General features: G+C 41.6%; 1 protein-coding gene across 7 annotated transcripts in view; it reads right to left on the minus strand.

The window, feature by feature from the left end:
* The window catches only part of sanbr (SANT and BTB domain regulator of CSR), a 144,530-nt gene that overhangs the window by 100,865 nt on the left and 27,415 nt on the right, over positions 1-16,250 (minus strand). For all 7 annotated transcript variants that reach the window (XR_013578679.1, XR_013578678.1, XM_078556895.1 and 4 more), the window contains 2 exons: positions 9,391-9,449; positions 8,005-8,165 (listed from right to left, as the gene is read on the minus strand). Coding sequence is in view for 5 of the 7 variants with exons in the window: in XM_078556895.1 (XP_078413021.1) it covers positions 8,005-8,165; positions 9,391-9,449 (220 nt within the window). In the remaining 2 variants the exon portion in view is untranslated. The remainder of the gene's footprint in view (positions 1-8,004; positions 8,166-9,390; positions 9,450-16,250) is intronic.

Here is a 16,250-nt window from a genome sequence, read left to right on the forward strand (position 1 = left end):
GGCAATATAAAATAAAGGGTACAATCTTAAAAGGGGTGCAGATACAGCGGGACCTGGTGGGGGGCGGAGGGCGGGTATATGTGCAGAAATCATTAAAGCTGACAGGGCAGGTTGAGAAAGTAATTAAAAAAACACATGGGATCCTCTATTGCCTGAAGTACAGATGCAAAGACATTATAATGAACCTGTATAAAACCCTGGTTGGGCCTCAACTAGAGTACTGCGTCCAGTTCTGAGCAGCAGATGTTAGAAAGGCAAGAAAGAGAGGGTGCAGCAAAGATTCATGAGAATGGTTCTAGGGATAAGGATTTTCAGCTATATGGATAGATTTGAGAATCTGGGGCCGATGCCCTTGGAGAAGAGAGGATTAAGAGGAAATTTGATAGAGTTTTTCAAAATCAAGGGGAGTCTGGATAGAGTAGATAGGGAGAAACCGTTCCAGTTGACAGAAGGGTCAAGAACCGGTGGACACTAATTTAAGGTGATAGGCAAAAGAAATAATGACGACACGAGGAAAAACTTTTTTTTAAATGCAGGGAGGAGGAGAAAGCACAGTGGGAGAAGCAAGCAGTTAGGGGCACCGATGTTTGGCAGAAATAGGGAAGCGTGGTGGCACCGAACTGCATCCAACATAACCTTATGAAAATATACCATGGGAACTCACATCAGGGGAAGAATGAGCAGGTGTTGGTCTTGGTAAGGTATGGGAAGGGGAGTGGCCGAACATTGCCAGCAATGCATAGTATGCGCCAGCACAACGCAGGGAGGCCTATTTAAATCCACGTCACACCAATCCCAACCAAAGGGACCATGGGAGCAAGTGCAGTTAGATTTTATGGGACTCCTGCCTCCTAGTTGAGGGAAGGCCTACTGTTTGGTCATCATCAATCAGTTTACGAGGTGGATAGAAGCCTAGCTCACTCAGGACTGTCAGCTATGATGGTCAACCAAATAATGGCAGAGGAGGTAATTCCTAGGTGGGGCATGCCATTACAGATAGATTCGAACCAAGGGATGCATTTTACTGGGAGGATAGTAAAGGAAGTATGCAGGTTACTGGGAATAAAACAGAAATTCCACATACCGTATTACCCACAAAGCTCAGGATTGGCTGGGCGAATGAAAAGGACGCTGAAGAGAGCTTTAGCCAAAGACATTCAAGAGATAGGGAAATGATGGGCCAATTTGTTACCCAGCATCCTCATGGGACTTAGTGCAACACCTAATTGTTTAACCTCATATAAGTCAATGACAGGAAGGGCTATGTGATTGCCAGGGGACATTGTAACTGGGAGTGAGGAGGTTGGATCTGCGAGGGAAAGGGTCAAGCAATTTGTGAGGGAACTCTGCAAGAAATTGCAGGGGTTGAGGCAGGAGACCAAAGATCAACAGATCATATGAGAAATGGGGATGGAAGCAGGCAGAGAGAGGGCGAAAGTGGCCAATGTAGGGAACAGAGTAATGGTAAAGGTAATGCCCAAAAATCCAGGCGGCCATGAGATAGTAATGATGAGTGACACCTGTGCTTGTGTGGATATGAAAGGAAAGAGGCACTGGAAGCACTGGTCTTGGGTAAAGCCGTTCATTAACTGAATCTGTTTGTCTTACAGGAATAGGGATGTGACAATTAACACAATCTTGTACCCTACGGATAAGGCCAATCATATGCTTGTGCTTTCTTACAGATAAGAAATGAAGGCCCTGTTGGTCATTGGTCCAGTGATCATTATAGCCTCCGCCACAGGGGCCAAGACCATCACTCACATGCAGCCGAAGGGGCTATGGTACAGCAGCACCAATTCTGAGCTGCAGCCAGGAATAAGGCATACCGAATCTCACTCTGGAAAAAGAAATGTGCCTCTGTTGCAGCCAAGGGATCCTGCGTATCGACAGGATACAAACAGTAGGAGTGGCAGGTAGGGTACACTGACTGAACTTCATCAGCCAGACCACATTATGCACTGAACCAGCATGCGGGACACAACTAACTGAGACTTGCCTAAGGGTGCAATGCATTAGGAACCCTGAACCCACTTTCTCCCATGTGTCAACCAACAAAACTGGGAAATGTGTACAAGCGCAGGACTGCAGGGTCAGGCTGAAGGGATGTGGCGGATTTGCCCACGGGATCACCAGATGACAAGACCGTCCACCACCACTACCACCGTTCCAATTACATTTGCGACTACTGAGTTCAAGGCTGAACAAACTGTATTACCTTGTCTAGAATTAAGTCCTGGACCAGGGGATGGACTTGTGCTAACTAAAGATGACAAGGTATTGAATGATAATGTACACCATGAGCTTGTACCCGTGGTCCTAAATATATTAGACATAGGCTTACTCATATGGTGTTGGACTAAAACCCGGGCATTGTATAGGACACTAGTAAAGCGAGTATTAAAGCAGGCAGCCCAATATAATGGCAGGGATGCAAAGGCTCTTTCTCCTAGGAAAGGACGGAGTAAGCGTAGCCCAGTGAACGATGCCACCACAATATTTAATACAAGGACCTCATTTGTAAGCTCAATTGATTTGGCCTCAGTGGACCATAAGATCCGCAAATTAAGCGCCCAACTCAAGAAATACTCGAGAAGGAACAGGGAGTCCAAGACAGACAACTCGATACGGACCAAGACCTGACCCAGACGGTGCATGCCTCAGCAGCTGTATTGGAAGGTCCCGTGCAGATTATTAATGAATTAATTAATGAAGGGCATAATGTCTCTCAGACAGCAGCCCAAAATTATGTCTGCAGTACCTATGGATCATGGGTGCTCGAGCAGACTCGAGAAAATCTAACGCAAATACATAAGGGGGAGATACCCCTGTGGATCATCAATGACCAACCTGTCCAGAAAGACAGGTGCAAGAGTGACCAGTTGCCAACTCAGAGGTTAGGTACGTGTGCATCCAATCAATGCGGAATGTGTCGTGAAAAATAGTATGTTGCTTGATATGGTCCTGGCATTCCCTGTGCTAACAGAACTGACACCAGGTAGAACATTATACAGGGTGGGGCATATGGGGTAGAGGGGATCATTATGTAAGATATAATAACATACTACCATAAGCAGTAGAAATAGATGAGAACATGATAGGTATTACCTGAGGCAGATGCAGTGTAGGATCCTTCTCAGTAGTGTGCCCCCATCCAATATATGAAACGGAAGAGGCCAGGTGTGGGTTTAATGAAATAGTTTCCATTGTACAATTGGCTATCTAGGCTACAATGGAATCAACTCATGTTGCATACTTAGGAAAAGGGAGATATTGTATTACTACACCACAGCGGAAATATCTCCATGGGAACTGCCTATGCCCACTGACCAGTCACATTGTGTGTTTGCATCCACAAGTGCCATCCTGGGTGGGGTGGAGCTGGTGGACATACACAAGCAGGAGATGGTTTGCGTGCAGATCCGAGAGGATATGAAGGATAACCTAACACAATATACTGACCAGTTCTTCTACCCAATTCCACCTCTGCCCAAACACCTTACTGCAATACGGGAGGCAGTTCTGAGGATGCACAGGGCCTACTGCACCGCAACAAAGGAGCAAGGGCATAAATAATGATACAGACCAAATAAACGATACCACTTGGTGGGAGGACCTCTGGGACTGGGGCCTTAACATAAGAGATCCATCTAAGGATTAGGATTATCTCCCACACCTTGGTAATAGCCCAGTTAGTGCTGCTGCTGCACTTGACATGCCTCATGTAGTCTGAGGAAACAGCGAAAGGCCTACTCTGTAGCTAAGATGCCAAAATGTATGCAGGAGGAAGTAATTCTGAGAAGGGGGGCCATAGCCCAAGAGGGAAGAATGTAGCCCTCAGCCAAGGGTAGTCAACCACTGGGCGGAGTGGGGAGGTGGGGGGGGGGGGGGTGGGGGGGTGCAACAGCGGGGTGGAAGTACATATATAGCCAGCCCTCTGCAAATCCAAGTCATCTGCCTGGCCAGCACAAGGATGGTGAAGAGCAGGGGTGGGGAGATATCATTGGCCAATTTGGGCTTGGAAGGCCAAAAGGGGAGACTGATCAGAACGTACAAGGTGTTTTTCATTTGTTAGCAAGGGTAGCCTAAGTGTTTGGTAGCGCAGCATGACAGCCGTAGTAGTTTTAGCCATGAAAGAGTATTAGGTATGAGCCTGTAATGTGGAGGCTGCTGGGATACTTGACATATGTTACTCTGGACAAAGGACACAGCAAAAACTAGTCCAGATTAGCTCACAGATGGTGTGAAATCAGTGATTAGAGGTAGATAGGTGTCAGTCATTAGAATGTTAAGTAAGATGAGAAAGGAGATTTACAACATTTAGCACTTATTGTGACAGCAATTGTAGGTAACGAGGTGTCCGTAACCAGAATGCAAAGGTACACAGCAGGACGGGACAGTTGATCTGAAACACTTTATACCTATTTTGTGATAGATTGTAAGCCTATGTGACCAAGAACACACCCACAGTCACGAAAGGACAAGGACTAACTGTATAAAAGACAACGTAACAACTCAGTGGGAAGAGTATTGACTTGGATTGGATTGACTAAGACAGGCTCTCCCTGCATTCGTTTGAATAAACGATCAAAATCCGTACCCGAGTCTTCGAGGTGTTTGATTTCACCGCAACAGTCTCATCCTCTAAAGGATCAACATTCACTTCAGCTACACTCTTCATTTTTATATATACTTGTAGAAGCTCTTCTTGTCTTTCTAGTTTACTCTCATATTGTAATTTCTCCCTTTAAGTCATCCTTTGATGGTTTCTAAAATTTTCCTAATTTTCTGGCCTACCTCTAATCTTCACAGCATTCTAAACTCTTTCAATTTGACACCATCCTTAATAAACCACAGATGCTTCATCTTTCTCATTGATGCTTTCTTTCTCAATGGAAATACCTTTGTTGAGAATTATGTAATATCTCCTTAAATATCTGTTAATGATCACCATCATATGCTTTAACTCATTTCCCAGTCTATTCCAGCCAATTCTGTCTTCATACCTTTGTAATTGCCTTTAAGTTTACGACACTAGCTTCAGACCCAAGTTTCGCACAAACTGAATACGAAATTCTATGATGTTATGATCACTTCACCATTGAGGAACCTTTACTATAAGATCATTAGTTAATCCTGTCTCGTTACACATTACTAGATCTAAAACAGTCTATTCCCTGGTTGGTTCCACAACATATTGTTCTAGGAAACCGTCCCAAATACGTTCTACAAATTCACACTCAAGGGTACCTTCGCCAATTTGATTTTTCCAATTCTTATAAAGATTAAAATTGCTCATGATTATGGGGTACATTTCTCACAAATCCCCATTATTTATTGATTTATACTCTTTCCCACAGTGTAGCTATTGTTCGGGGCCCATAATTTACTCATACCAGTGAAGTCTTTGCCTTGCTATTTCTTATTTCCATCCAAATTGATTCTGCATCTTGATCTTCTGTAACAAGATCATTTCTCACTACTGTATTGATCTCATGCTTTATTAACGGAGCTAACCAACTTCTCCTTTCTCTCTATTCTTCCAAAATATCAAATACCCTTGAATATTCAGTTCCAAGGCCTTAGCCATCAGAGATATGGTTGCAAGGTGACAATCATTTCATACTTATTTATTTCTATTTGTGCTATCAATTCATCTATCTTGTTACAAATATTGTGTGCATTCAGATAAAGAGCCTTTAGTTCTGCATTTTAACAATTTTTCCCTACTCTGATTCTATTTTCTGGTGCATTCTTTTGTTTGTATGCTCTGTCCTTTCCTGTCACACTCTGGTTATCATTACCTGCATTGCTAACCTGCACTACTGCCTTGTCCTTTCTCGTTAACTTTCTAAATCTCCCCTTACATGTCTGGCATCATCTGTTGGGTTAGAAATATACTAATGCAAGAAGCATCCAGGGCACATTCTTTAAAAGCATTCTTCATTTTTACTACATATATTACTTTTATTTCAGACTATCATGGCAATGTTAAAAAAAAAAATCACCCAATATTATACCCTGTTGTTCTTGCAGATCTTCAAGGGCTGAATTTTGCTGTCAGCAGTGAAGCAACATTGCTTGCTGCTGACCTCAAAGAAAGCTACCCACAAAGATCCAGCAACCTCTATCGCATCGCTTTCCCTTTCCCAACGGCAGTTTAAATCTGGCATTAAGTCAAGGGGAAATCTCAGTGTGCAGGGGAATTAAAACAGCAAGCAGATAAGCAGCCAATCACATTGAAGTATTCATGCACAGCAAACCAGCAAGTTAAAAGCACTTGACATCTTTCACTTGGCTTCTACGTTAATCTATTTATTTTGCTAAAATAAACTAATTTTAAAAATCTTTAATATAAATTGGCATTTATCATTCTAAAGAGACTTTACATTCCACAAATTTATACCTCATTCAACAAGATGTAATATTTTCAAGAGTCTTTACAGGCAGGCTGACAGCACAAGGGTGGTGTTCTTATCAATTCAATCGATTTTCCATTGATTACAGCCCAAGTGAATCCCCTAGAGAAGCACAGACTCAATGAAAGCAATATCTGGATGTAGAAGTGCAGACTCCCGAAGTTGCTCTCAGTTTCCGTAAAATAGTTATTGCAAATGCTGTCAGTTTAATTGTCATTCCTACCGCATACATCTGGGCCACAATGTCTGCTCCTAACATTCACCCTTGCCATTCAGAGCATTGTAAATATATGACTCTTACTTTCCTTTCTCATATATTACCCTGGGCTGCAATGTGTTAGTTATAGTCTACTTAACAGAACAAATTGAGTACTGAATAAATCCTCTCTCTTTCAGCTTTTCCCATGTTACTTGGGGTTGCCACAATACAGTTGATTACCATTCATATCAACCATAATTTTTTTTGGATTTGCAAACCAGCAAAGGATGACTTAAAGGGAGAAATTACAATATGAGAGTAAGCTAGTAAGAAATATAAAAACAGACAGCAAGAGCTTCTGGATTTGGCAGGTGGTTTTATGCCAGATGCCCACCCTGCCACTAACTGCTCCTATTTATCCAAGCTGGGGACCAGCACCAATACACACTGGCTTGACTGCACCAGTGGTTGGGTTTGAGCACTGAATGAGTGTCAAGCAAAAAAAAAAAGCAACAGAAAATCATAAGTCTGAGAAGACAGCTTCCCTATTTTGATAATCTGTGTATGCCTAAACTATAGCGCAACAGTTAAAGAAAACCTCCATAGACCATCCCAATACAGCATTAACCCTGACCTGAAAGAGCAAGAACTAATGTGACATTTTGTTTCCAACAGCTATTCTAATTCTGTTTAATGCCCATCTGTACCAAATCATGTTTAAAAAATACATAATTTTGCTTTTATCACAAATCATCCACTGAAAATAAAACTCATTAGTTATCATCGGTAATAATCAAAGAATATCCTACCCTTTAATCCAGCTAATAGTTATATGATGAGGATGTAGAGCTATAATAAAGTTTTATTAATAGGCATTGAAACACACCTGAAAACGCTTATGGAGAAAAACTGCTAAAAACAACAATGGGAAGAACTAGGACAAAGATGAGTAAGTTGATTAGTGTGTAACATCCTCTTCTCAGTGGCCAAGATTTGAATACAGACCAAACTATTGGAATGCATTATTTAACAAGCAAATGTTGCATTTGTGATAAATTTTTATTTCAAACATATCCTATTCATGAATGCTTTGGGATGGATATGAAAAAAGGATATTTAACTCTTCTGTACTGCAGTTACACAGACCTATGAAGAGTGTCGCCATGTTGGTATGTCTTATTTAAGAACGTGACAAAAATGCAAAAAATGTTCTATCCACAGCACGGGCGTTGTACAAGGAGAAAAAGACAAAATCCATCACAAACCTATGATTCTCACTATTCAGCTCTCAGATTTTACTAAGAAAAACTCTAATGGTGCTCCAGGGTCTACGTGTTTCAGCAGCTTATAATATTATTAAGACAAAATCAATCAGTGCATGTTTACCTTTTAAATTTATCTTTTCTGTCTCTTACTTCATCAGCTTCGTTATGTGTGAAAAGGTCAACAATACGCGAGGCCAGAGTCCCATTAATACAGTTCATATTGCAAGGAGTAGCTACAATGGCACTCATATTTTTATGACAGTAACGCATACATTCTTCAACCTAAAACAATGAAGAACAAACATAACAAAGGCACTCAATGCAAACATTCATTCACAGGAATCGTGCAGTTGCTACACAATTCCTTTGTTCATTACCATACTTACAAAATTTTGAGAGGTAGAAAATGTAGATTTCAGCACATTTACTGCTACAGATGGCTGACAGGCCGTAAACATTTCAATCAGAAAAAAATCTTCAAAGCAACACACATCAGCTTTACACCAATTACATTTTTATTTTCACATTAAGTCATAAATTCTCCTCTTTATTGGCCAAAAGGAACCACATGTTGTAATGGTTTCCAGTATGATATTTGCTCATAAAAGTAAACTATGTCAGGCACAATAGGAATCAAACATAACCAGAGTGAAATGGAGATGCAATTCACTTAACTCGTGAATGATACAATTTGCTTAATTATTGAATGACACAATGAACAAACCATTGCAACAGAATTTTGCACAAAGTAGCTTGACCTCCATATTATTCTATTGCTATTAATACAGCTAACAATTCGAAGAAAATGTTGCATATGTGCTACATTTTTATTTCATAAATATATCCTATTCTATGAAAATGAATATTTAAGTTGGCATGCAATGGAATTATCTGTTGCAAGTCAGGACAGGCATAAACATTTTTTAAGAAACTACTTTCATATAGAATGATATTCATGGCAATCTTGTAAGTCAACTGAAAATTGAGGCCTCAGAATACTATTAGGCATGTTTGTGAACTATGTTAGAATATTGTTGTACATATCTGACACACACATACACACTGCATTCAAAAGAACAGTGGTGGTGTTTTCTCTTTACTGCACCTCCTTGATCAAAAAAAGCTGACTGGCTATTGTAGGGATTGAGGAAGTCAGCTGAATCATTCCCTTGCCCTCAACTCCCCCCCAGATAAGAATTAATAATTAATATAAATTACATGGTTATAGTTAATGCACATGCAATTGCAACTTTATATTTACATAAAGTACACACATTATAAAGTTGCACTGACCATTCATTAACAGCTTTTTTAAAACAAATATGTTATCTTTTTTATTGCTCTGCATCTTAAATAAATGGCTGATTCCATTTAAAATAGACACACATTGTACAACTAAGATTAATCAGTATCAGATTAAAAGGCAAACAAATCACAGCAAAACAGACAAGCTGGCAAATTAAGTAATACTTTATCCTAATTAAAGTTAGAAAGTTAATGCACTCACCAACGAATCCATTTTCAAAAATTCAGATGAAATGAGGATTGAAATAACATTATTGGGCTCTAAAATAAAGAAAAAAGCAAAAAATGCCACTCAGCTGCTAACTGTAACTACAAGCTTCCTAAACACAAAAAAGGTCATTTATGAAAGTCATTATGAAATTGCACATTTTACACACATTCAGAATAGGCAAAATTAATTCCAGTATTAACAGATGCTATCAATTTTGTTTAAAACAATGTCATATTGGAATTTTCCAAAAATCTTAACCTCCACAGAATATTTTATGTATCCGGTAGGAAATATTCTGCCAAAAACCTGCATGTTGGTGGTACAATTATTGCAATTCCACTATTGCTGAAAAAAAGACATTTTGTCAAAGCTTTTCAAAGCTGCCTGGTTTAAAATTTCAAATAATACTTGGCAGTTAACTGTCAGTCACCATTGCATTCTCCATGGCAATGCCTCTACCAGTGTCCACTTGCCAACCAATCAGCACGCTCTTCTCATACAGTATAAAGTTGTTGCCTCCCCTGACATCGACATTCTTGTGATTGTCCTGATGAGTGTAAGACAAAAAACTTCGACAAAATGCCTTTTTTCAGCAACACTCAAATTCAGTACTATCAAACGACTATCTATTAGAATAATCAAACACAAATTTGATGAAGATGTACAGTTTGGTCTTCATAATAGGAAAGAAAAATTATTGAATAGGTTTTAGGGAATTACATAAACACAGAAACAGAGACTCAATTTTAATTTTCTCCATGAATACCACCAACTACTAACGATCTATAAAGTCACAAGGTGAGCATGGACCAAATCAATTCAGTCAGGTTGACAGCTCCCTGTTTTTCCCTGTTGACACCAGAAATTAAACAGAGAAGCAGCAGAATTAAAGTTCTGAAAATCGAATGGCCTTTTTTAAATTCTTCAACGGGGTGTGGGCATTGCTGGTTAGACCAGTATTTATTGCCCATCCATAATTGCCCTTGAGAAGGTGGTGGTGAGCTGCTTTCTTGAACTGCTGCAGTCCATGTGGTGTAGGTACACCCACAGTGCTGTTAGGGAAAGAGTTCCAGGATTTTGACCCAGCGACAGTGAAGGAACGGCAATATATTTACAAGTCAGGATAGTGAGCGGCTTGGAGGGGGACTTCCAGGTGGTGGTGTTCCCATCTCTCTGCTGCCCTTGTACTTCTGGATGGTAGTGGTCATGGGTTTGGAAGATGCTGTCCAAGGAGGCTTGGTGAGTTCCTGTAGTGCATCTTTTAGATAGTACACACTACTCCCACTGTGTGTCAGTGGTGGAGGGAGTGAATGTTTGTGGATGGAGCGCCAATCAAGCAGGCTGCTTTGTCCTGGGTGGTGTCAAGCTTATTGAGTGGTGTCGGAGCTACACTCACCCAGGCAAGTGGAGAGTGTTCCAGCATATTCCTGACTTGTGCCTTGCAGTCGCTGGACAGGCTTTGAGGAGTCAGGTGGTGAGCTACTTGCCGCAGGATTCCTAGCCTCTGACCTGCTCTTGTAGCCACAGTAATTATATGGTTAGTTCAGTTCAGTTTCTGGTCAATGATGTGTCCCAGGATGTTGATAGTGGAGTATTCAGTGATGGTAATGCCATTGAATGTCAAGGGTTGATGGTTAGATTCTCTCTTGTTGGAGATGGTCATTGCCTGGCACTTATGTGGCACGAATGTTACTTGCCACTTATCAACCCAAGCATGTCTAGTCCTGACTGAACTTGTGACTTCACAAACCGTATGCTGCTAGGCTACATCTGGACCCCATTGACTTAAGCGTCAATATTCTCACCCGAAGAAAAGATTCCATTCTTTCCCCTCTCCAGCTTTTGGTCCTGGTGCACTCCCTCCTTGCTCCAGATTTGAGTTTCATCCTACTCTGCATTCCCTCCCTGATCCAACTTCAGATCTCATTACTTTTATTCAGACCCAATTCCCCGAGTTTCAATGACACCCGTGTGCATTATAGGTGTTTGTGGATGTGTTAGTATCATTCATGGTTGCTACTTTGAATCTATCTGCATATGGACAGGAAGGCTATTTGGCCCAGGATACAAGCTCTAGATTGTGTACTCCTTCCCAGAAAGACACCAGCCCTTCCTCCACCCGACCCCTTAGCCTAAACTATGCTGCTTCTCATGCCAAATTCTGTTCTCTCCCAGGTTAGTCTCTGGCCATTTCCCTTGCATCTTGGCAAAAATCCAGCTTTTCTTCACATCCATGCATATTACAATACTGCAAAAATTGCCTCCTCCCACTCAACCCCAGCTTTCCTCTACCTGATCCAGATCACCACCTTTCGTCTCATCTTACTGAATTCTCTATGTATTAAGTATATAAAAGATATAAATTCAATAAAGGAGCATATAGGCACAGTTGGAAACAGAAAGACAGATTCATAGAAAGACCAAAGACAAAGAATGAGATTTGAAGGCAAGCCATTCATGAACACTTCAGAGAGCAACAGTTTCTTTCCTCCAGAGAAATAAAGTGGCACTTGGAGAAAGAGAATTTTAATTTTCCTTGTGAGCAACATGGACAACCAGTTAGTAATAATTCTTTTGTTTAAGAATTTACAACAAATTTAATTTTTTGAATCTCTGGGATGACAGCTAATGATGGTGGTTATGATTATAGAGATTTGCAGATTTCTCCTATGGTGGCAGATCATAATGTTGTCCCTATGGCAGATGCTAATTCAAGAGATTCTTAAGCCACTTACTAGGGAAGAGTACCTGTGATGATTTGCCATTGCCTTCCTCAAGGTTATTTCACTCTGGGGTGCATTCTACTAGATGAGTTCAATCAAGACTAAAGAGCCCACTTAATCTTTATGATGGCAGGCTTCCATCTGCACCCAGCAGACTCAAGTAATTCCATGAATATCAACCCAGTATTCACGATGGTGCTCTGGTTTCCTCTCACTAGGACTGTCTGGAGTGGGGCTGAACTGAACCCTTCTGACCTCAAAGGCAGGAATACTACCAGTGTGGCAAGTGTTAACTCATCAGACGCAAGGATGTCAACCCAGCATTCAGAGACTATATTTTAGCCACCATTCCCAAGGGCTGGCTGGAGTGGGACTCAAACTCTTCAAAGGTTCGTTTCCTTTTAGGTGTCAGCAGCATGAAACAGTGAAGAAGGCAGCCTTTTTGACTAACTTTCTCATATGAGAAAAGGAAGCCTTTCTTAGATATTTTGGAAATATTACTTTATTTACTCATGTTCATGATCTTAACATACCTGTTATGCCTTTATGGTAACCAAATACTCTCATTTAAATAAATTTCACTGACTAGAATCTCAAAATTACAATGTTGTAATTTATTTATATGTATTAACTATAATTATTCTATTGTGCATCACTGAGAAATTGAGCATTCTATTGTATACTGGGTATAAGGGAAGGGTAGCACCTCTCATCAGCAGGCTCGCTACACTCCCTGGAGTGGCTCATCCTGTATTAGTCCTCACCTTCACCCAGCTCTCACGTGACTTCAAATAGCTATTAGCATGCCTCAGCGGCCTCCCCCCAGTAATCCAGTTCAATAAGTGGGCCAATCCAGGTGAGGGTAACCATCTGGTCTCCTACCCTTAGCGACTTACGGATTTGTCTACCTTGGCATTTTTTTTCTTTATCCTTTTATGGGATGTGAGTATTGCTGGCAAGGCCAGCATTTGTTGTCTATCTCTAGTTGCCCTTGCACTGAGTGGATTGCTAGGCCATTTCAGAGGGCAGTTAAGAGTAAACCACATTGCTGTGGGTCTCATGTAGGCCAGTGGGGCAAGGATGTCAGATTTCCTTCCCTAAAGGACATTAGTAAACCAGATAGGTTTTTACAACAGTCGGTGACAGCTGGTATGGTCACCGTTACTGAAGCTAGCTTTATATTCCAGATTTATTAATTGAATTTAAATTCCATCAGCTGCTGTGGTGGGATTTGAACCCATGTCCCCAGAGTATTAGGGTGGACCTTTAGATTACTTGTCCAACGGCCACTACGCCACCACCTCCTTATGCTAAGACTAATTCCGGAGGATTGGGCAGATGAGACAATTCTAGGTCTAATGATCTTGATAGCAGTTCAGCATCTTGTTGTAGAATGCATAGCGCATAAGACACAGGTGATGTCCTGGTCACCCCCTGCATCCAGATCCATCTCCAGCCATTTAGACTCATCTTGTCTCTGGACCAAGATAGGTCAGGATAAGAGAGTGAGACCGATGATGCACAAATCTCCCTCACTATAATCTAATTCATGTGCAAGTCATGTTCATCATCTTTCTATCACCTGTAATCTATCAGTCTGTCACAAGTCCTGTGGCAATGGGGAAGTGACGTAGCAGCAGATGCGGATTCACTGGGAGCTGTAGCCACAAACCGGTACACAGGCGGCTCAGGCCACAGGGTTGTTTTTCACTGGAAAGGAGTAAAAGTAGAACTCAGCAGCCCACTGGGCAACTGAACGGCCCTTTTCAGGACCAAACCGTTCACCTCCCTAGTATGAGGGAGGGACTAGAAAAGGTGCCCTAAACATTGCTCACCTATCCTGGCCAGCAGGCCACAGCTGTCGGGGCTTCCACCAACTCGATCCAAAGTCAATCTCAAAAGCATAAAAGGTGACACTGGTCACCATTGGCATATGGAACGTATACAACCTCATGGAAAATGCCACAGCCAACAGACTGGAGAGAAGAGTTGCTCTTGTCAGTAGAGAACTGGCTAGGTACAATGTCCAGATTGCCTCTCTCAGCAAGACTTGTCTACCTGAGTAGGGTCAGTTCAAGGTAATCAATGCAGGTTACACATTCTTTTGAGTGGCCTTGGTAAAAAAAAAAGAAAGGCGTGATACTTGTGTGAGCATTCCTGTCATGAGCTATCTCATCAGCAAGTTGACTTGCCTTCCCAAGGGAGTTAATGATTGTCTGATGGTGGTTAAATTTCCCCTGCACAACAATACGCAAGCAACTTTCATCAGTATGAATGCCCTACCATAATCAACTCTGATGAAGTCATAGATAAATTCTATGATGACCTCCAATCTTTGATTGTTAGTGTGGCAAAGTCAGACAAGCTTACTATTCTTAGCAACTTCAACACAAGAGTTGGTACAGATCACCAGGCATGGGAAGGGGTCATTGGAAAAAACAGGGTTGGCAGTTGCTACAGCAACAGCCTCCTCTTGCTGAAGATGTGTTCTGAGCATGAGCTCTTAATCACCACAGTTTTCACCTCTCTAATTGAAATCTGACATCTTGGATGCATCCCCATTCTATGCTTTGGCATCTAATCAGCAGGAAAAAGGCCACACATGATGTGCATGTAACAAAAGCCATGTGCGGTGCTGACTGCTGAATTGGACACCATCTCATCATTTTAAAGCTAAACCTCAATCTATTCCTTTAGATGCCTCTAGGGCATGAAGATCCAGAAGCATCTCAATGTCTCAAGGTTCAAAACAGGCAATCATGAAGGAGCCTTTCTCAGAAAAACTTGAGAGTCACCTGTGTACAGCAAAAATGGACACACACTGCATGGAGGATGAAGGGTGACCTTCAGGGATACAGTGTACTTTATGGCTCTAAAGGACCTTGGCCATCCTTTAAGCAAGACTGGTTCAACGAAAACAATTATGTGATCAAGAAACTACAGGAGGAGAAACATCACCTCTACAGGGTTTACCTCAATGAAAAGTCATTGCATTCCAAGCACAATGCCTACCAAAACATCCATAGGATTGTCCAATGCAAGCTTCAGAGAGATACAAGACACTTGGCTGAATCAGAAAGCAAACAAACTTCAGTTACATTCAGGCCGCAAAGTCTGGATGAGATTCTACAATGCTCTGACATCTTTTTATGGGCTCCAGTCTAATGGTTAATCACAAATCCTCAGTGCCAACAATGCTCACAGAAAAAGCCCAAATTCTAGAAAAATGGGCAAAGCATTTTAATGGCATCCTTAATCATCCTTCACCTATGAATGAAGACGGCCACAGGTTGCCTTCAACTATTCTCTTGATGACCTTCCCATACTGTTAGTTAGGACGAAAACTATCAAACTGCTGTCCAGCACCAAAGCTCTAGGTGCTGATGCTATCCCAGCTGATTTCTACATGTCCAGAGCTCAAAGCCTGGTTAAGAAGCTTACTGAACTCGATCAACATGGGAAGCAAGGAACCATCCCACATGAAAACAGATGCCTCCATTCTCCACCTGTACAAGTGGAAAGGAACTCACCAATCTTGTGATCAGCACAGAGGAACCTCACTCCTCTCCATCGCTAGAAAATCGCTAGAATCCTGTTTAACCTCTTAGTGTAACGTCTCGACTTACTACCAGAGAATCAGTGCGGTTTCAGAAAAGGTCGAGGGACCACTGACATGGTGTTCACAGTTAGATAGCTCCAGGAGAAATGCCAAGAACAGAACATGGACCTCTACACCATGTTTGTTGACCTGACCAAGGCCTTCAACACAGTCAGCTGTGAGGGCCTTTGGAAAGTAATGGAGAAATTCGGTTGCCCTGAGAAATTCATCACAATGGTTTGACAGTTCCATGAAAGCATGCTCACGCATGTCCTGGATGACGGTGAATCTTCTGACCCATTCCCAGTCACTAATTAAGTTAAGCAGGGCTGCATGCTAGCACTAAGCCTCTTCAGCATGTTTTCCTCCACCATGGTCTCAGGTGCCTTCCATGATTGGAATCAAAAATCGCATGGATAGGAAGGTGCTCAATCTGAGACGACCCAGGGCAAAGATTAAGGTCTCCAAGGACATACTTTGCAATTTCCTGTTTAACAATGACTGTGCGCTAGCTGCCAGATCAGAGCTGG

The sequence above is a fragment of the Cetorhinus maximus genome, chromosome 14, assembly GCF_964194155.1.
Source record: "Cetorhinus maximus chromosome 14, sCetMax3.hap1.1, whole genome shotgun sequence".
Classification (NCBI taxonomy): domain Eukaryota; kingdom Metazoa; phylum Chordata; class Chondrichthyes; order Lamniformes; family Cetorhinidae; genus Cetorhinus; species Cetorhinus maximus.